At 45.1% G+C, this 18450-nt stretch overlaps 6 protein-coding genes across 6 annotated transcripts; 2 read left to right on the top strand and 4 right to left on the bottom strand.

The window, feature by feature from the left end:
* The first annotated feature begins 427 nt into the window (after positions 1–427).
* On the top strand, positions 428–1302 carry LOC131293021 (trypsin-1-like). The gene is made up of 2 exons (XM_058321099.1): positions 428–482; positions 548–1302. The coding sequence occupies exons 1-2, from the start codon at positions 428–430 to the stop codon at positions 1300–1302; spliced, it is 810 nt and encodes a 269-aa protein (XP_058177082.1).
* Positions 1303–1546: 244 nt separating this feature from the next.
* On the top strand, positions 1547–1890 carry LOC131282462 (uncharacterized). The gene is made up of 2 exons (XM_058311937.1): positions 1547–1697; positions 1799–1890. Exons 1-2 carry the CDS (start codon positions 1547–1549, stop codon positions 1888–1890), a joined length of 243 nt encoding a protein of 80 aa, XP_058167920.1.
* Positions 1891–2462: 572 nt separating this feature from the next.
* LOC131293022 (trypsin-1-like) lies at positions 2463–3351 on the bottom strand. Its single transcript, XM_058321101.1, has 2 exons — positions 3288–3351; positions 2463–3226 (listed from the first exon to the last, which is right to left on the bottom strand). The coding sequence occupies exons 1-2, from the start codon at positions 3349–3351 to the stop codon at positions 2463–2465; spliced, it is 828 nt and encodes a 275-aa protein (XP_058177084.1).
* Positions 3352–4629: 1278 nt separating this feature from the next.
* On the bottom strand, positions 4630–5595 carry LOC131293023 (trypsin-1-like). The gene is made up of 3 exons (XM_058321102.1): positions 5532–5595; positions 5157–5452; positions 4630–5073 (listed from the first exon to the last, which is right to left on the bottom strand). Exons 1-3 carry the CDS (start codon positions 5593–5595, stop codon positions 4630–4632), a joined length of 804 nt encoding a protein of 267 aa, XP_058177085.1.
* Positions 5596–5751: 156 nt separating this feature from the next.
* Positions 5752–8476, bottom strand: LOC131293024 (trypsin-1-like). Its single transcript, XM_058321103.1, has 6 exons — positions 8404–8476; positions 8215–8333; positions 8063–8120; positions 7232–7506; positions 6955–7116; positions 5752–6048 (listed from the first exon to the last, which is right to left on the bottom strand). Exons 1-6 carry the CDS (start codon positions 8474–8476, stop codon positions 5752–5754), a joined length of 984 nt encoding a protein of 327 aa, XP_058177086.1.
* A 1341-nt stretch (positions 8477–9817) lies between these two features.
* Positions 9818–17742, bottom strand: LOC131293025 (uncharacterized). The gene is made up of 3 exons (XM_058321104.1): positions 17688–17742; positions 10115–10272; positions 9818–10045 (listed from the first exon to the last, which is right to left on the bottom strand). Exons 1-3 carry the CDS (start codon positions 17740–17742, stop codon positions 9818–9820), a joined length of 441 nt encoding a protein of 146 aa, XP_058177087.1.
* Positions 17743–18450: the final 708 nt, after the last annotated feature.

The following is an 18450-nucleotide window of genomic DNA, read 5'->3' on the forward strand; positions in this document are numbered from 1 at the left end:
ATCTTCGTAGGACGTTCAATTGGATTTCCCAGCGCTTCTATCTGTAGTCGTTCCGAAAACGTGCGTATTTATTCACGCCATCCAGATAACACTAATCCACGCCAATTACTGGGCTATGGTTTGATTTTGATTTTGTCCCGGTCCTGCCGGTTCCATCACTTCTTATCGGGCCACCAAAATTCCCGCAACCTGTCATCTTATAGATTAACTGGTACGTTATCTAGATACTTCTGGTGACGTAGCAGCAGCGAGGGCTAAACCCACGGTAAACCCATCTGCTAGCTAAAAAGCCGTGGCCGATTTTTCGGGGCCTTTTCTTAGATAAGCATGCATCGTCTTGGCGATAAACGTAACTGGGCTGGGATTCGATATAAAAAGCGTAATCAGCATCGGACCACCTCGCAATTATTGTTGTGTATTGACCAAAATGAAGTCGGTAGTCGTTCTGCTTTGCCTGGTGGCGCTTGCAGCCGCTGCACCCCGTAAGTATTCGTCCTCGAAGAAGCTCCAATGCGCTTGTGACAAGTACTAATGTGGTTGTTTGTAGGCTCGGTACAGAGCAAATATGGTTTCCCCAGCGGCCGTGTCGTTGGAGGAGTCGATGCTCTCCCCGGTGAGTTCCCCACGATCGTGTCGATCCAGCGTGTGATCTTGGTCGTGTCTGCCCACGTGTGCGGCGGTAGCGTTCTGAGCAACTTCTGGGTGCTGACGGCTGCTCATTGCATCACCGAAAGCCCGGCAACGGCCAACTTCCAGATCTGGGCCGGTTCGCACGATCTGTCCCAAACCGAGGAGACTCGCCAGGTCGTGAGCGTAGCTAGCAGCATTGTCCATCCGGAATACCTGGGTGGCGTCAACCCGAGCGACGTTGCCGTCATGCGTCTGGCCACCCCGCTGACTTTCACGCCCCGCGTTCAGCCGACCGTTCTTCCGGCGGCTGGAAGCATCCCAACTGGCGCATCGACTCTGGCCGGCTGGGGCTCGACCGGTGGCACCATCCCGACCACGAGCAACATCCTGCAGAAGGTCACGAAGCCACTCATTACCTTCGCCGAATGTAACGCTGCTGCCGGTGTTGGCTCGCCGCTCGGTCCGACCAACCTCTGCACGGGTCCGCTGACTGGTGGAGTGTCCGCTTGCTCGGGTGACTCCGGTGGCCCGCTGTTCTCCATCCAGGGCGGCCAGCAGGTGCAGATCGGTATCGTTTCCTGGGGATGGGTTCCGTGCGGAACCGTCGGCTTCCCGTCGGTCTACGTCGGTGTTTCGCACTACCTCGACTGGATCCAGGCCAACACCCCCTAAACGGGAACCTCGCTCGTATATGACAATAAGTTGACAACCAGTAATAATAAAAAACTCGGCAAATCTAAAAACAAGCACAACTATGCGACGTATGTCGTGCCAGATAATGTGTGTTCCAGATACATTTGCATTCATGGTCGTTTCGGAAGGGTTCGTGTGGGTCTAAAGAAACTTATAAATAGTAAGCTACGGGAATGTTCCATCGGTAGTGACGACCCAAACCTCGTCCGGGACTCGATCAACGATGAAGTTCAATTTTTGCCACGCAGTTCTATTGTTTCTTATCGTCGCTATCGCTCTGGGCCAAGCCAGGCCCTCTGGCGACCGGATCAAGCGGCAAAACATGGAACAGCTCAAACCCTGGATGGAATGGGGCATCAAGTACGGCGGAATCAGTAAGTAGCCAGATTGTGAGCGATTGCGTGGCGGTGATTCGGAGCAGTGGAACAAAAGCCGTAAGAGCTGTGATGTAATTCTTTTTTTTTATTGCACCTAGTGGGTACAACCGTTGTAATCCCAGCGGCTCAGGAAGCGGCCAGTATTGCTTCTGCAGGCAGAGAAGGTGGTGGCGAGGAAGGACAAAGTTAATTTATTCGGCAGTAAATACGCTAATCGTAATATTTAAATTGAATAAACAATTCACAAAATGTATTATCTAATATTGTTATTTAATTTTCATTGTTCTTCAAAATGATTATTTTATAATAATTTCACAATAAGGTGTAATATGAATAACAAAATAATAAATCTTATCTCTTCACTATTTATGGTACTTATCTCTCAGGTTGATTAAAATAGCTTACAAAATATTCTAATAACATCAGTTTTTTTTATGTTGCACTATAGAATGCTCTATACTACCATACTTTGTTTTCAGTCTTCTTATTTTATTTTTAACAGTTTTAATTGTATTTATATTTTACATGTCCTGTACCAAATGACTTTTTAATGAATAGAGCTGACTGTGATAGACTACAAAATTTATTTTTCATAATGTTTACCGTAAAATAAAAAATCAAATAAGATAACAATTTTTAATACTTAACTTTATTAAATGTTACTAAACTGTTTATTACAGTCTCGTGATGCCAGCACTTGACTAAATTGCAGGTATGTGGTATATTTTGAAAACCAATGTGTTGTTAACTCTAAGTGACTTGTTACACCTGAGAGTTGAAAATGATCCATTCGATAAACGCTGACACGCGGGTCGTGATGGAAGGAATGCCCGGTTGGCCGCACGGTGAAACCTGCCACGAGATAATACCGACGATCGTGTCCACTCCATCGATCCGCTGCACGGCTGCACCGCCAGCATCTCCACTGCACGCCCCAATTCCACCGGTGGCCGGACCGAGGCAAACGTTACGCTCCGTAACCGGACCGCTGCCGACCGATCCTCCCATCCTGATCTGGCACTCGTTGTTGGGCATGATGGCCACCTGGAACATCTGCAGCTGGTCCGGCATGCTCGGGATGATACCGGTGGCGGTCGAGCCCCAGCCAGCGAACTTGGCGATACCCTCGGGAATGGAATCGATCGTCGGCAGTGCGATTGGCCGGATGTAGTCGTTGTATCCGAACGGTGACGCCAATCGGACGGTCGCAATGTCATACGGGCTGACGGAACCATCGTAGAACGGGTGCATCGTGAACCGGAGCACGTTGATCGTTTGCTCGTTCGACTCGAAGCTGTTCAACAGCACCTTGCCCGCCTGAACCCGGTAGCGGCTGTTCTGGTTGGTGAAGAAACACTCCGCCGCCGTCAGCACGTGGAACTGGTTGAGCACGGATCCGCCGCAGACATGGCTGGCACGGGTTAGAAGAATAATCCGTTGGATTGACACCATCGACGGGAATTCGCCGGGAAGGGCACGAACACCACCTACAAGCCGTTGTAGACCTCCTTTTCCACCATCATGAGCTGAAACAACAGAATTGTCAATATTTCCGATTCGGAGCCGTTTGGAATAAATTATTCTCACCAAACGCAACACACACAAGGCCCACAAGAAGCAGGAAGGGAGATATCCGGGACACGGGTAACATCTTCATCTCTAGCAAAACATGGGTATTAACCTTCAAAAAGTTACCGAAGAACTGAGATCAACCTTTCGATTGTGCCCGGATGATATATCACACAATCCTCCACAATCCAGCCACACTTGGAACACACTTTGCTGAATATCTTATCTCATTTGTATTATTCTGCGCTTCGTAATTGATGCACAATTGGCGGAAGGTGTTGTCGTCCGCAGCTGATAAGATTATCCGTGATTAATGTGGACTTCTAAATCGAACTCGATTTCAATGCGATCCGTGGCAATTTAACCATCGTTTCATGTTTACTAAAATGATTATCTTGCGAAACGTGTACTGCAGGAGATTTTGGTTTCTATCCGCGATTTCATAAAGGGAAGTAAAGTGAATCAGTGGGATAATGGATACCAACAACGCTAGATCTGTGGAATTGTTGAGGATTTTCATTATGACTAGAATCTTACGAATGTGATAATGATATTCTAAACACAATTCTACATGATTCTGAGTCATACAGTTAAATTTAATTAATCGTTGATCATAACCCTAACGTCCCCTGTACGAGAGGACTGACTATCCACGTACAACAGGGAATCAAGTCTCGTAAGCCCTTAACGGGCAGGCATGACCAAGAGGTCGTTACGCCAAGAAGAAGAAGAAGAACCCTAACGTCCATTTGTCAGCGCGCAGTCATAATCTCCTATAAATCTATTGTTGTCGAGTTTAACTACACTATTTCTTATACTACATCATTAGTGTATGTAACCGTATGGTTGAACTCTATAGAAAGTTTACTTTAGTTCAGTAATTTTCCAATTCATTTAGCCAAATTGTAGTTCAACGCAACACAGGGGCAATAGCAACATTTCTATACGTTTGGTTACTTTTCTATAATTTTTTATATTTTTCATCAATTTCATTGCACGTTTCTGTGACTTTTTGTTATTTCGCCAATTTTAGAACAGATTCCTTTTTAGAACTTTTTTTCAGCCTTTCTTGTTCTAAAAAAAATAAAACAATTTAAAACAAACAATGACTTTAGCATGAAAGTATGTTCTTGCTTTGAAGTAAACTATGGAAAATGTTTAAACGTGTTCTGTACCTGCAAGTATGATAAAATAAACCTATGCCGGTATCACTGGATCATCCAATCAGTTCATTAACTTTATCTCCCCTGGGATAGAATGTCACCCTACCATTTCTCAAGACATCCTTTCATGTAGACACATGTTCGGGTGAATGCTCAGTTTAAAATTTATTCCTAATATGCCACCCAAGAAAATCCATTTAGAGGGCAGAGTTCGTCTGTATCCAATCCACGAATGCCGACACTCGCGTGTAAATCGATGGGGTATTGATGCCACCGCACGGCAGCACATTCCACGTGATGATACCAACCTGCAGGAATACATCGCTGCCCTGCTGCTGTACGGCGGCACCACCGGCGTCACCGGTACATGTCGAAATTCCCCCACTGAGCGGTCCGGTACAGATGTTACGCTCATCGAACGGTCCACCCGGTCCGCCGAGGACACTGAGACACTCGTTCCAGGGCACGATGAACACGTTGATTTTCTGCAGCACGTTGGAGAAATTGTTGCCCGGCAGAATGCTTGAGCTAGACGAGCCCCAGCCGCCAACGCGCACCAGTCCGGACGGAATTTCGTCGAAGGCCGGCAGCGTCACCGGGCGGATCAAGTCGGTGAAGAAGAACGCGGACGAAGTTCGGATCTAATTGCAGGTGAGGAAAGCAATATGGGTGTTAGAGGACAGAAACCACGGAGCGTTAGTCCCAAACCCTGGCGGTAACATACTATGGCCACATCGAACGAGCTGGTTCCGCCTTGGTAACCCGGGTGCATACGAATCCAGAACACGCCCAACACCTGCTGCGTATCGGCGGCTCGATCGATGCGCAAATTTCCGGCCACCACCTCGAAGCGGGATGTTGAGTCTGTCCAGAAGCAGGAGGCCGCCGTCAGCACGTGCAACTGATTGAGGATACTGCCACCGCAAACGTGTGTCCGGGAAGTGAGAAAAGCGCGCTGTATCGACACCTGGTAGGGCAGCTCACCGTCAAACGCATCCGTTCCACCGAAAATTCGTCGCTCTAACAAAAGGGTAAGTCATCATCAGGACCTATACTTAGGAAGACTTCTGCAAGAGACCTCCAGGATCCTAGACCTTACCGGGCGCAGCATTAACAGCCACGAGCAGGCAAAACACCCACGGGACCAAAGTTATCGACTTCATTTTTGCAAATGACCTATAACACCGTCACATGGAGTGCGTCGAACGCTTTTCAACACATTTGCTTTGTTTTATTTCACCCCGGTTAATCTAAACGATTTGATTAGAATTTATGGTTACGACAATGGTGCAATTTACACTTATCGTCTACCTGTAGGTCTACATGTGGGTTGAGATAACGCCGAGAATCCAATCAAGATGCGGCGCAACGCGAACGTGCACCGAAGGACCTGCCCCACACGGTGCCACGGTCCAGGAGGCGATGGCCAGCAAGCTGTACGTCTGCCGCCAGCTGGTAGCAATCAAAACTGGTGCTCCCGAGTCACCAGCGCATATCGATGAATCGGTGGGCTCGTTATCGGTGCAGACGTTCGCCTCCGTAAGAAAGGCAGCGAGGAATGGTCCAGGGAGCCGTTCGCGACACTCGTCCGACGATAATATCCCAACTTTGGCCATCTGCTCCACCCCAGTGGATGGTGGTTTATGATTAACCAATAAACAAAGGATCGATAAGAAACAAAAACAAGGGGCTTAAGACGTGCTTAGTGAAATGAACTCGTGAAATGAGTGCACCGTATAGTAGGCTTTGCATCAGTTGCAGTAGATCTTTTCACTATTGTAGGAAGATTTAGAGTATAACGGATCGGCGAAGAATATGAGATTGCAGGGCTTTTCGAATTTCGGTGTAAAATACAAAATATGTTATCTTCTGTCTACATTCGAAAATCCTCTTTTAATAGTTATTCATTAAAAATTTGCGGAATTCTGTTTGCAATATGTTTTTCCTCGATTTTGAAATTTTTAGAAGATTGTTTTTGTTAATCGATTTATTTCCATCATCATTAATCAATTCTGTGAATATTTATCGGAAATATTCTAGAATTGATCCATATTTGTATATATAGCTCAATGTTGGTCACTAGTATTATCGCATATAAAACTGAATGATTTAATTTTTTTCTTGTAGTGTAATTATGTTCATTGTCTATGAAAAGTCATTCATTCTGAACCTGTCATAAAAAAATTCATTTATTACTTTATGAGGCAAGTTTTGGAACAATAACTGTAAAAAAAACTCTTACTTTGAAGTTGTAAAACAACATGAACTTAAAAATCGGAACCTTGGAAAACTGGAAGTGGCCCAAACTATTTACTTAACTTATAGGAAAGCATGTGTGAAATTTTAAAGCAAGCTTAATCAAAACTACTTTGTTTTGAAAGTAGGGTCTCCTTGTTATACCTGCACAGAATGTGTTTCAAACACACACGATTTGTTTTAATGAATGAGGTCATGTGCTTATGGTGCATTGTGAATCTTTAGATGCACTTTGAACGCACACATTCCCCAATTCCTCTCCGTACCTGTAACGATGGATTCCCCCAATTCGTAGCGCGGATCGAATTGAACCCGTCAAAACCAACGATGGTCGCCCTTCCGCAGGATGCACCGGGAAGTTCCATTCTATCGTACAACGGGATGGGTTGAACGTTGTTCGTAAAGTTGAGTGGTTTTCGCAACATAAGCTAGTCGGTAGACAGAGGCGGATACGAAAGAAAAAAAAAACACAAACACATGAAACACGTTCGTGGAAAACCTTTAGTGACGTTAAGACAAAGCTTTCCCCAAGCTGGAGCCTACCAACGCAAGATCGTTTCCTATCGGGCTGGTGGAAAAACTCGGATGCAGCGCCATTTCGGCCACCGTGCGATACATGCGTACACCGCACACGACGGCAAGGCTTTCGAGTGCCGGGTGGTCGTAAACGCAGCTGCCGGAAGTGAGCAGCCATCGGGGATTGAGTATGGTGGCGCTGCAACGGTGAACGTCCTGCTGGCGCACGGAACAGATGTAGGGCAGGGTGGCTGGTGGTAGCTGAAGCTGGTGTGCGCCAATGATGCGACTTTCGGAGGATGCTTTTCATCACCAGAGCGAGGGAGCACCAAGCGGGCAACATGGAAAACGGAAGTCAGTTGAAAAAGCCATTCTAGTGGAGGTGCCAGGTCACGCATTAGGATGGCGAAGGATTGTGGCTAGTTTTCCGAAAGGGAACGAACACAAAACAAAAAAAAATGTAAACAAAAACACTCAAACCTTTCGTCAAGTTTTCCTCATGATTTGCGATCGAACGAAGTGTTGTTACAACGAGAACAAGAACGAGTGCTAAAGCCAAACGTTGGAGCATGTTTATTCATTTGCCTACCGCACGGAACTGAGAGCACACACCGGATAGTTTGATGAAGCTACAAAGACGCGCCGTTGAAAGGTTACCCTTTCCAGCATCTCACCCTCGTTTTGTGGCCGGAAATAGTCGGGGTGGCAGTACGCAAATTGCGAGATCTGAATGGCCCGTCCACGTGCACTTTACGGTGCACATTTACGCAGTAATCGTTCCCTTCAAATGTGTGATCCGTTGTTGCGTGCGAGGCTAATAAGTCTTTTTGGGTTTGCGCGCTATGAGGGGCCGGAAACCTTCTTCGCTGCTCTCATTCGAATGGCTCTCCTCGGACGATTTATTGCCGGTTAAACCCTGCCAGAAAAATAAAGGGTGCAATCGTCAGTGAACTCGATGCTGTTGGCGGATGGACTATAGCCATCTCGAGTTAATTCTTGGGGATACTTACCTGAACCAAGGTTTTTAGTACTCCTTGTTTAGCCGTTGGCGAAGCACCCGAGGGAGCACCCGGTGAGGCACTCGGCGAAGCGTACGGTTCCGGCAGTATCGTAGTTTGCGGGGCAGATTCTACAGATTAACGGCGAAAGGTGAGTGCTCTCTATCGCAATTACAAACGAAACTCCCTCCTTTAACCTACCAACGGTGGTGGTCAGTTGGGCAAGCAGCACAACTGCCAGGATTATGGCAACGAAGCACTTGAGGCTTTTCATCACGTAGCACGATCACTCCGACTTGCAACTTGATTGGATGGAAACTTTTAGTAGACTAAACCTTGGTGTCATTATAGCCTCGCTCATGAGTCTTCCTGGGATCATCGGGTACGGATGATGGAGGCTGTAAATAAGTGTTTGTGCGGAAGATAGGAGGCTCGCATGCGAATGCAAATACGCAAATCGGACCCGGCTGTAACTGCTTCAGCTGATTGATACGTATTCACGAACGACGAAAAGGTTATCATCTTTTGCACACATTCGTTCGTTGCCTGCAGAAGAATATACTTTTGACTAGAGTGGGAATTTTCGGAACAGTTTAATCTCTGGTAGGTCACTGGAGTTACACCTATACCAGACTCCGCATGTCTTGTTATAACCAATTTTATGTAGGTCGGTCTGGACGTTCTCTTTCTTTTTTGGTTTTTGAAAAACAAACGTTAGGTTCTTTCTTCGTTCCAATGCTTCCTGATAAATGATAAGAAATTGACGTCTAACTCCTCAACACCTAATTTTATGACGCCATCCTTCGTGTTGCGTAGAATTCCGACGCGAAATACTTGTTTTAACCCTTGAAGATAATTCCACCCATTTAGTTCACCCACCCCACCAATTAAAAATCACACAGTACAATAAAACTATTTAATAATTTTTTTTTCAAATTTTTGGAATTAGCTATTGATCTACATAAGCTACTGTGGCAATACTTGTAATTGGGATACGATACGAATACAGCTCTGTAGCAAAAGCCTTATTTGTTGTCTGAAATTTGACTGTTTGACAAAGATTGGGGTTTTAAAATAAAAATTATAACAAAATTCAGTAGCAACTATTACTGTAATCTTGATGGATTAAAAATTAAAAAATAACTTTATTTTATTGTTTCTTTCTTTTCTAAAATGATAGTTCGGAAAAACGACACAATGAAGTATATTATACCAAATAACTTTTGCCAACAAAATATCATTTTTATATTGGATAGGTTCTTTCGATACTTTTTAATTGCTTTCAAACTTTTCTCCGATTGGTTGTAGGAAAAAGGAAATTTTATTCAAATTTTTATCCTTGCAATCGGTGGCATAAGGTGTTAACTCGCTTAAAATTTTCAAGGAAGGCAGTGATTCATTTCACACATAAATACTTAGGAATAAAATGAGCGATGTTTTTTCCATAGCGTGCTCAAAAAAGCAGAAAGTAAAGTTAATTTGTCCACATGGCAGTGTTTGTAAATTGTTTGAGTATCGTTTAAGTTTAGCCACGAGACGTACAGGTTCATACGTGATAAAAAATATGGCAGAACCGTATGGCATTCCTACTTTGCCTACAGCGAGGAGACTTTTTTTAAATCTTCTTTCCCTTCACCGTGGCCTGCTTGCTCAGTTTGTTCATCTTCTTCAGCAGCTCCTTGATGGCCGCCTTCGCTTCCTTCTCCGACGAGAAGGACTCGTTCGAGTTCGAGTTGCTTTCGCTGCTGATAGAATCGACACGCGGCTTCTGCGTGATGATGTCGTTGCGGAGCTCCTCGTCGCTGCTCGACTCCGAGGAAAAGCGTACTGGACGGTTTAATTCCTGGTGGCAGAGACAAGACACTCGTTGATTATAGATTCCATGTTTGGAAGATCGATAGTAATCGTTTACCTGGATCAGCTTGCCGCGCGAGCTTCGCCCGGAACTCTCCTGGAAAGCGGCGGCCAGCTCGGGACTGATCGAGCCCAACGGTTGGTTCGGGTAGCGAATGTAGACCGGCACATAGCCGCCCTTCTTCGGGTAATCCTTGTACTTATCCGGCATGGCATCTGTTCAGGTGGAGTAAATCAAAAAGTCAAATCAAGGGATCGTGAGGGGATGGGGCAAATGCTAGGTGGTAGGTGGTTTTGGAGAAGGAATCAAAGGAAGACATAAAGTTTCGTCGGTTCAGCTCAACCGGATGGGTAAACCTTTATTGGTAGTCGCGTATCGCGATCGACGGAGTTAGTAGTACAAACGGTTTGCATAACGAAATAAATAACATGGACGTGTGCACGATTGCACAGGTAACTGTGCCGGTTAGTTTAAAACTGGAACGGCCAGCACTGAAGGGCTCTGAATGCTTCTCCCCGACGGTTTCCGAAAACGTTTCCGGAAGTCTCAAGGAGCCGCTTTGACAGGATCGTGTGCCACGGCGGGCTTCTTCGCTGTTCCCGCGAGCAGTATCTTGTGTTCGTCCGATGCGGAGTGTGAGTGTGAGTGCGAATCCACCAGGCTGGACGAATGGCCAGCGACGCCCTGATCAGCTTGCAGTGCCTAGGATGAGCAGAACGAGACGCGACCGATCAGTTTGGAGAAGTCATAAGACCGGTTACGCTTCACATGCCTCGTTCGATCGATCAATCATCCCCAAACGCAAACCGAGTCAGATACTTACTTCAGCCAGCTCGGCACGACTTATGCGAGCGACCGGCTCGTGGAAGGCGGCCGCCAGCTCCGGGTTGATGTCCGCCAGCGGTTGATCACCGACGCGGATGTACACCGGTACGTAGCCATCGCGTGGCTCCAGCACCTGATAGCGCGGTGCGGCGTCTGCGAGAAGAACGGTACTTTACGTGTCAGCATCTGGTTACCCTTGGCAAATACCTTCAATTGACATTTAACCCCTCGAATTGGATATGATCTACAGGAAGCCAATCCCAAAAATACTCAAATGGTGGCGAAGATCCGCAACAGTAGGAACATGCAGAAGGTGTGTGTACGTGTTAGGTGGTTTGTGGATGAGTGATCAGTTTTGGTGGAAGTGGAAGTGCGTTTAAAGATCAAAAGTTGTGCTTATTTTTAAAACCTGCTTCTATGTACATGCTGTTGGCTTAGGAATTCCTTTGGGATGGTAACTTACACTAATATAGTAGATTTAAAACTAGTTCTTTACGAACAAATCACCATGCTTCTCTTAATTTAGTGAGCATGAGACTACAAATGTGTCAAAATTGCGAAAAAATTGTTCTCATAGTGAATAGGCCCAAACATGTCCCCTTCTCTCTTTCTCTGCATAAAAGTGCGCTAATTTCGCTACCTTCAGGTCACTTTTTTTAGTAATGACGATAACGATGATGATCATTATAATGTTGATCATGATGAGGAACATGCTTTCGTTACGTTCATGCTTAATTTGCTGCAGCGGTCACTTTCGGTCACTTTGTGTGCGAACGGCTCGGCACGGTACGTGGCAAGGTTAGTTATAGCAAGAGACATCAATATCGCGATGTTGATGGAGCACGGTTGATGATCGCGCGGAAGAGCTGATTAGGTTTTAGCGTTTTTGTACGACAATTTACCTTCTTCCCGTTTTCTCCCGAGCGAAGTGAACTGGTAATGCTGGTAATTGTTGTTCGCAACGTTGTTCTACCAAGAACATTCTCTACTCCGCCCGCCAGAGTTCGCAATCTCGACGGTAACGGTTGTTAAATTGTTGCAATTCTATTTAGCGGATCTGAATTTAATAGTCTTTGCGCGGATCACTCAATTGGCGCTAAATGCATGCGCGGACTCTTTTGACCAGTAACAACTGGTCAAACTGTGAGCAAGTTATTGGGGTTTTTTTTTAATGAAAGCACATATCTGAAGCCAGCAAATGTGTTAATTTGTTGGAATAAAAAAAAGTTAAGAAACTTATTTCAAGCGATTTTATTTAAGATGTTAAGAGTAAAAATGTATGTCTTCATGAGTTTTGATTTGTTTCACACTTTCTCGATCTTTCGTTACCTTCTTTAGCCCTCAGTAGTTTAAGAGGGGTTTTAAATTCAATTTGTAGAAAAGATTATAAACTCAATTCGATGGCCAAAGTGATTGCGATCATGATCATGAAAAGTAATCTTAAATCATTAAACCTTGTTTGAAATTCAAATCCATTTGTAACAGTGATTGTTCTTTGCACAAACTCTGTTTTTTTCTTATTGGATAAACTTCAATCTTTCCTATTTTGATAATTTAGAAACTCAACTCTATGTTGATATATTTTTTCTTATACGATACTAACTACGAAAAGTTGTATAAATAGTTTTACTCTGGTAGGCAATTTCCTCTTCAAGTTAAAGTAATTTTTCAACTTAATATTCATAATTAAATTGATAAAGGAACAGTAAAAATGTGACTGTAACAGTTTGTAAATGTATTCTCTCACTTTCCAAGGAATACAATGTTGCCCAAATGAGTGACAACAATTTGTTCCTCCGTTTTATAATTTCGAAAATGATATCGTATAATTACCTCTTATCCACTTTTTTAATAATCAGTCTTTGCACTAGCTCAGTAAAACTAGTATTCCTGATCGAAGTACTAAGAATATGCAGCTTGGTTCAAAATCGTCATTGTTTCCGGTTTAGCAAATTTGCTGTCCAATAAATCAATAGCTTTTTACGACTCCCTTCGGTCAGCGGGAACTACGGAGCCCAGTTTTGACTCGATTTTGCATAGGAGTATGACTATTCTCTAGCCTACGCCCCCTCGTGAGGTGCTGGCCTTGCTGGGCCCTGGGCGGACTCAGACTCACGCTGAAACTCGTTCCGCGGTACTTTTTATTCAAACTTGCATGATTATTCTACTCGCGCTCGAGTTGCATTTGCAACCGATCTCGAAACCGGCCGAAGCGAAGCCGGGTCTAAAAATACGTCGCCATCGAAACCAGTTCCTTTTTATTTTTTTTTGTTGCTACCGCACTGCGCAAAACATGCAAGTACCTGCTGCGCGTGCCACCATTTTTCTACCATGTGGTGTTCGAACCCCCCAAGCGAGGGTGGGTGACATTGACCAGTGTCGTGGCATGTCGGTGCGAATTCCAGGCCCCGGGCGGTGCCTCGATAAGGCCCGCACAGCACTTCCGACAGCGAGCCGTTCCCCACGGAGTAATTCGATCGGTTTAGCTGAAAACAGACCAGTTCGCTCAATTTATGCACCTTTTGACTCACACGCACGGTATGGTTCGGAAATTGCTGTTTCGTGCAGTGAAATTGTAACTTTTCTCCGAGCGTCGCTCCAATCGAGCCCCGCACGGGACAGTAAAATTCGCCCATCAACTTAATGGGTCGGGAAATGAAGTCAGTTACGGTCAGCATCGACAACTGCATGCGTGGTGTTGGCGCATCGCGCGCGTCACCGACGTCGGTCAGCTGGAACCGGTTTCGTCGTTCGGATGATCGAGTTAACGATCGCAGTCTGCGGTCAGCGTCTGCCGCCCGGAACTACCTTGAGGCAGGCTGCAACGAAAAATTATTCTTCTGCGTCCATGTCAAGCCAAGGCGGAGGTTTGTCCGCAGGGCGGTATTAGTTTCTAGTGTGAACAGTATCTTCCTTTTTTTTTGTAACATGAAACCTGACCCGTGAACCGTGTAGCTGGTACATTTCTTGTGCCGGGAACAATACAGGTTTTTCGCGACCATTTCGGTGCTTGCAGCGTGGAACAAGAACCCACACACAAATGGGTGGAGTATCACTAAAGTAGGTAGAATGTAAACCAGTTTCAACAGTGGACAGAACCACCTGGACGGGTTCGTTCTGCTTCGTTATCTCAACGGAGGGTTGCATTACCGCGCCTGCATTGTGGCGATAATTAAATTACCTGCCAGAGATACGACAACGACTCTTGCAAGCAAGTCCTAAAAGAAGGACAATGAGTTGAATAGTATGTCCACTATTCAGTCAAACTGTAAGATTTAACCGGTCAAAACATTTTCAACCAGAAGATAAATAGACATCAAATCATAGCTTGATGTTTTCTTGTAAGGATGCTTGGTAAGAAAACTCATTTGTACAGCTTCTTGTTGCATCGCATCGACGAAGACAAGGTCGAAACCCACCGTTTTCCCGCAAGACTTGCTTCCCGATGCCGTGCATACCCCTTTGCATCACCGGTTCTAGACCGTTGACCTGCTCCTGCTGGCTTCTTGAGTCAAAGTGCGCTCCATCGCCAAATCTCTCCACGGACCGCTGCTGCTCCTGACGGAGAGCAAGAAGGAAATGAACCAGTTGCTGCCGCAGCTAATTATTCCACAGTTTCGTTTTAATGCGTTCGCCAACCGATCCCAACGGGCGGAGCATGTCCGCTCGCGCTAATGCGAAGAGTATGTTTGGAGTTTATTTAATTTCATCCTGTTCATACTTTTTTACTACTTCTCTTTAAAGTTTCCCCGTTTCCCCAGCAATCGGACGGTGAGGGGAGTTCAAAGGGGGGGAAGCATTGCGAAAAAACTGATGGGCTTCCGTCCGTTCCCTAGACGAAGGTCTTCTGGGTCGTTTTCCATCTTTGCAATGGTTTCGTTTCCGTGGCAATTTGACTCGTCTTGCCCTGAGTTAAGTCGTCTGAGATGATTGCAAAGTGCACTCATTAGCGCAACCGTAAATTGCATTTAAAAAAAACTGTGCTTTTATTTTTATGTCCCTACCATTGTGATGCCAATTAATTGTAATGGTAGGTGTTAAATTTTGCTCACCGCAAAACATGCTAGCCCTATCGTGGACAAAAGTCTAAGCAAATTATGCAAAACAAATTAATCCTTCTAAAATCTTGCCTTTTTAAAACGCTATTCATATTAGTTCCCGCCGTTCCGTTATGTAAATGATCACCCATTTGTACGCGAGAAATTTTTTTCTATTCCGGTAAAGTTTCGTTAAGAATTCGGGAGAGAAAAGCGCTGCCAAACCGCTTCCCCTTCTATGCCGTTATGCTGACGGTGATTATTGATTGTCTTCGGTTTACTTTTCTGCGAAAGTTTTCTTTTTCTTTTAAGTTTTATCTCATTTTACTTTGCCCACTTGCTTTCAAACCCTGCGAAAGACGTGGTTTTTGTAGAGTTTCTTGTTAGTTCTTTTACATCCAACTGCAAACTCTTCGCCGTGGAAGCGAGGGAATTTTATTTGTCTTCTGTTTGTTTAACGTTAAAAGACTCTTTGATCTTCTTCTTAAGTCATTGATATTATTTTGTTAGTTATTTAACTTAATATTGGTACATTTATTTAACCCAAAAATAATCGTTTAGAAAGCAACTTAAATCGAGTTTAAATTATTCAACACAAGTTCATAAGTTTCAATTAGTCACATAGCCTGAAGGTATAAAAATGCGCCCTTCGAGGATTTTGTGAAGGTTGGACGGCTCGTAAACTGGAAACACATACCTGCCCTATAATTGATTACCTATTAGAAATAAACTAGTTTGAACAACAGGAAATAAGGTACATTCATTTCTTGTGCGATCGGTGGTACTGCATTCCGGTCGCCAGGTTAGGTCACGTCACGAGGTAAATCGGTTTAAAATATTCATCATGATTCGACGAATCGGTTTTTTCACTTCTTTCCGCCAATAGAGCTATGCTTTTTTCCACTCCATCTCTCCCCTCTCCCTCGGCCCGGGTCTTTAATACCTTCTGTTCCGTTATGAGCACGAAGCCAGTGAATCACTGAATCCGACACGATCTGCTCAACCGCGCAGCGAGATGACCTTGCCGATTGACGAAGGCTCATCGGACGTTAATGGCATCATTTTCTGCAATGAACACACAACACCAGCCCAGCACCAAATGGACAATGTAAGTGTGGGCTTAGCAATGGCGTAAGCGTCGTTCCGTTTCATCCGACAGTATTACCCTTTCCCACGATCCTTATGGACCATACGGGACTGTGGGGTGGGAGGGAGAAAACAACTTGTACTAACATAAATCAGCAAAGTATAATGATTGCGTGAATTCAATAAAATCTCCACATACGTTGCCGACTGGGCGCATTCCGGGGGCCATATTTCGGGATTGTGTTGGGGCTTTTGCTTGTTTCTTCCTTTTTTACGGGTGATCTATAATTTGGCGGGTAATTACATGGCAGATTGGACTGAGCTGGCGGCTTCGTGTTTCCGGTTCCGCACGATGTAATTGAATTCGTTGGCAATTAAGATTACACCGCAGCAGAGGAATACGCATTTTGTTAACAAGGGAAACTGTAATTATTTATTGCCATATGAAATAAGAATCGTGGAACAATTAGGAATGAACATCCTACATAAATCAAGGTGTTATTTCAGAGCCAAAATATGTAAATGTTTCAGTCTTCTTTGCAAAATATGAAAATGCTAATAAATAAGCTTAAAAAAAGAAAATTGTACAGAAAAGTTCAAAAGCGTGGAATGTCTCATATGATAAAAAGAGACAGTAAAACCATATTGTACATCCCTCATACTGTACTACAACGTCGGACTTCGAAACTTCGCCCGAACGCCTTCGCCAATTCCGTTCGGCCAAATATTCGCTTACACGTGTTTTATGACGAGCGTAGCGTACAAACCCTTATTGCGTTAAGCCGGGCAGAATCTCATCTATCATCATAATGTACGCACCAAACACCATCCGGCCAAAAAAAAAACGGCAAGGTTGGAGACGGATAGGCCCGGGATGGGGGCACGATGATGTGTGGTTCAATAAATTTCAACTTCCTTGTTTAACATCATTACGAGCACGTCAATTCCAAACTTCCAACGCCGTTTCGTCCCGTTCCAGTTTGAACCGTTCCACAAACATCATCTCCATGGGCCATAAAAGTATACAACCCTTCTCAGCAAATGAAAATGAATGGAAAAATGGATTCCATAGAATTAAAGGCCTCGAGGAGACAGAAGAATTGATGGTTGGAGGTAATGGGAGCAGCTTATGAATTTCATACATGCCTAATTTAATAGTTCTGCAACCATGTTGGTGTTAAGTATGACAAAGATTGATGTCACTGTACAGGTGGTGAAATTTCTCCGGTACTGGTAATGAATATGAATCTATATACACTGATAAGTGATAGCTTAGAGGTGTGACAGAGTGGTTGAGGAAGAGTTTGCGACAGCGCAGAAGATGATCACTTCCCGCTAGGGAGTGGTGCGAAGGTACTGATGATATTTACACGAAATAATGGGTCCCACTAGAACTACACGTCACTTTATGTACACGTTCACGCGCGGCACTGGGTCTATGCATGCAAGGGATATTCGTAGAAACGGACGACAAAAGGATGCACATGCACGGAATAGATAACACACTCAATCACCATGTCATGCTTGGGTCGAGCGTTGAAGATAGGAAGATAGTGTAAAGACATGCGGCGATAGACAGATTGGCTTTGCATCGAAAAGGATGGGGAGGGCTTCTATACCCTCCCCCGCGCACACTGGTAGGATTGGATCCGGCCAGGCATTCATCCTACACCCGCACTTACCGCCAGCACGAATCACCATGGCGACGACCAGGCAGCTAAGAATCATCCACTTCATCGTGATGCAGAGAAGTTCCACGTCCACAAACGGAGCACTTGAACGGCACAGAACGAAGTTCGGAGCTACAAGGAATACACTGCGCTCTCGCCGGAGGCTGAGGTCAATCACTTCAGGACTTCAGCGCAAGATCCTGCCCGGGTTTCTTAGCGATACACGGCTTGAACTTGAACTTGCACTCAGTTCGCCTGGGGCGGGGGTAGTGTTTGGAGGGGTAAAATGGCACAGAAATGGCGATTACCACTTCGTTACCGTCCGGTTGGGGCGTTCTCGGGTAAATGATTGATCGGAACGGGGCCGCAGCGGTCTTTAAGGCTGAGACCGGGTCGGTCCAAGCAAGAAGCTGGTCTGAGAATGTACTCAGATTTAGCAAACGTATAAGAAACCGGCAAGAGAAACAGATGAGAGACAAAGAAAGAGTTAGCTCTGTGCAACGGAGAGAGATATAGTGCGTGTTTGTGTGTGTGTGTGTATGTTTGCTAGAGAGAGAGAGACCAAGAAAGAAAGAAAGAAGGAGATAGCGCCAGATGGAGGTGATCGTGCGCAACGATCAGGAAACTTTTGCGGCGCTGATCGATCGATCAAGTCGATTGCTGCAAATCGGTACGAGCTGCTGCTGAGTCACAAGAGAGCGCGGACTTTAGCGAACGTGGATCAATTATTCCTTCGCCAATTCTTCGCCGACCCGCGGGGAGGCGCGCGATCGCG

This window comes from Anopheles ziemanni, chromosome 2 (genome assembly GCF_943734765.1).
Source record: "Anopheles ziemanni chromosome 2, idAnoZiCoDA_A2_x.2, whole genome shotgun sequence".
In the NCBI taxonomy this organism is placed as follows: domain Eukaryota; kingdom Metazoa; phylum Arthropoda; class Insecta; order Diptera; family Culicidae; genus Anopheles; species Anopheles ziemanni.

Excerpts from the sequence above, each read along its gene's own strand:
- LOC131282462 (XM_058311937.1), top strand. The coding sequence starts at position 1,547 with ATGAAGTTCAATTTTTGCCACGCAGTTCTATTGTTTCTTATCGTCGCT. Across the intron at positions 1,698-1,798 it reads CATCAAGTACGGCGGAATCA|TGGGTACAACCGTTGTAATC; the intron begins GTAAGTAGCCAG and ends TATTGCACCTAG.
- LOC131293021 (XM_058321099.1), top strand. The coding sequence starts at position 428 with ATGAAGTCGGTAGTCGTTCTGCTTTGCCTGGTGGCGCTTGCAGCCGCT. Across the intron at positions 483-547 it reads GCTTGCAGCCGCTGCACCCC|GCTCGGTACAGAGCAAATAT; the intron begins GTAAGTATTCGT and ends GGTTGTTTGTAG.
- LOC131293023 (XM_058321102.1), bottom strand. The coding sequence starts at position 5,595 with ATGAAGTCGATAACTTTGGTCCCGTGGGTGTTTTGCCTGCTCGTGGCT. Across the intron at positions 5,453-5,531 it reads GGCTGTTAATGCTGCGCCCG|AGCGACGAATTTTCGGTGGA; the intron begins GTAAGGTCTAGG and ends CCCTTTTGTTAG. Across the intron at positions 5,074-5,156 it reads GCTCGTTCGATGTGGCCATA|ATCCGAACTTCGTCCGCGTT; the intron begins GTATGTTACCGC and ends ACCTGCAATTAG.
- LOC131293025 (XM_058321104.1), bottom strand. The coding sequence starts at position 17,742 with ATGAAGTGGATGATTCTTAGCTGCCTGGTCGTCGCCATGGTGATTCGT. Across the intron at positions 10,273-17,687 it reads CATGGTGATTCGTGCTGGCG|ATGCCATGCCGGATAAGTAC; the intron begins GTAAGTGCGGGT and ends CCACCTGAACAG. Across the intron at positions 10,046-10,114 it reads CGCGCGGCAAGCTGATCCAG|GAATTAAACCGTCCAGTACG; the intron begins GTAAACGATTAC and ends CTCTGCCACCAG.
- LOC131293024 (XM_058321103.1), bottom strand. The coding sequence starts at position 8,476 with ATGAAAAGCCTCAAGTGCTTCGTTGCCATAATCCTGGCAGTTGTGCTG. Across the intron at positions 7,117-7,231 it reads TAGGAAACGATCTTGCGTTG|CTTATGTTGCGAAAACCACT; the intron begins GTAGGCTCCAGC and ends TCTACCGACTAG. Across the intron at positions 6,049-6,954 it reads GGGGGAATCCATCGTTACAG|ATGGCCAAAGTTGGGATATT; the intron begins GTACGGAGAGGA and ends GGGGTGGAGCAG.
- LOC131293022 (XM_058321101.1), bottom strand. The coding sequence starts at position 3,351 with ATGTTACCCGTGTCCCGGATATCTCCCTTCCTGCTTCTTGTGGGCCTT. Across the intron at positions 3,227-3,287 it reads CCTTGTGTGTGTTGCGTTTG|CTCATGATGGTGGAAAAGGA; the intron begins GTGAGAATAATT and ends CTGTTGTTTCAG.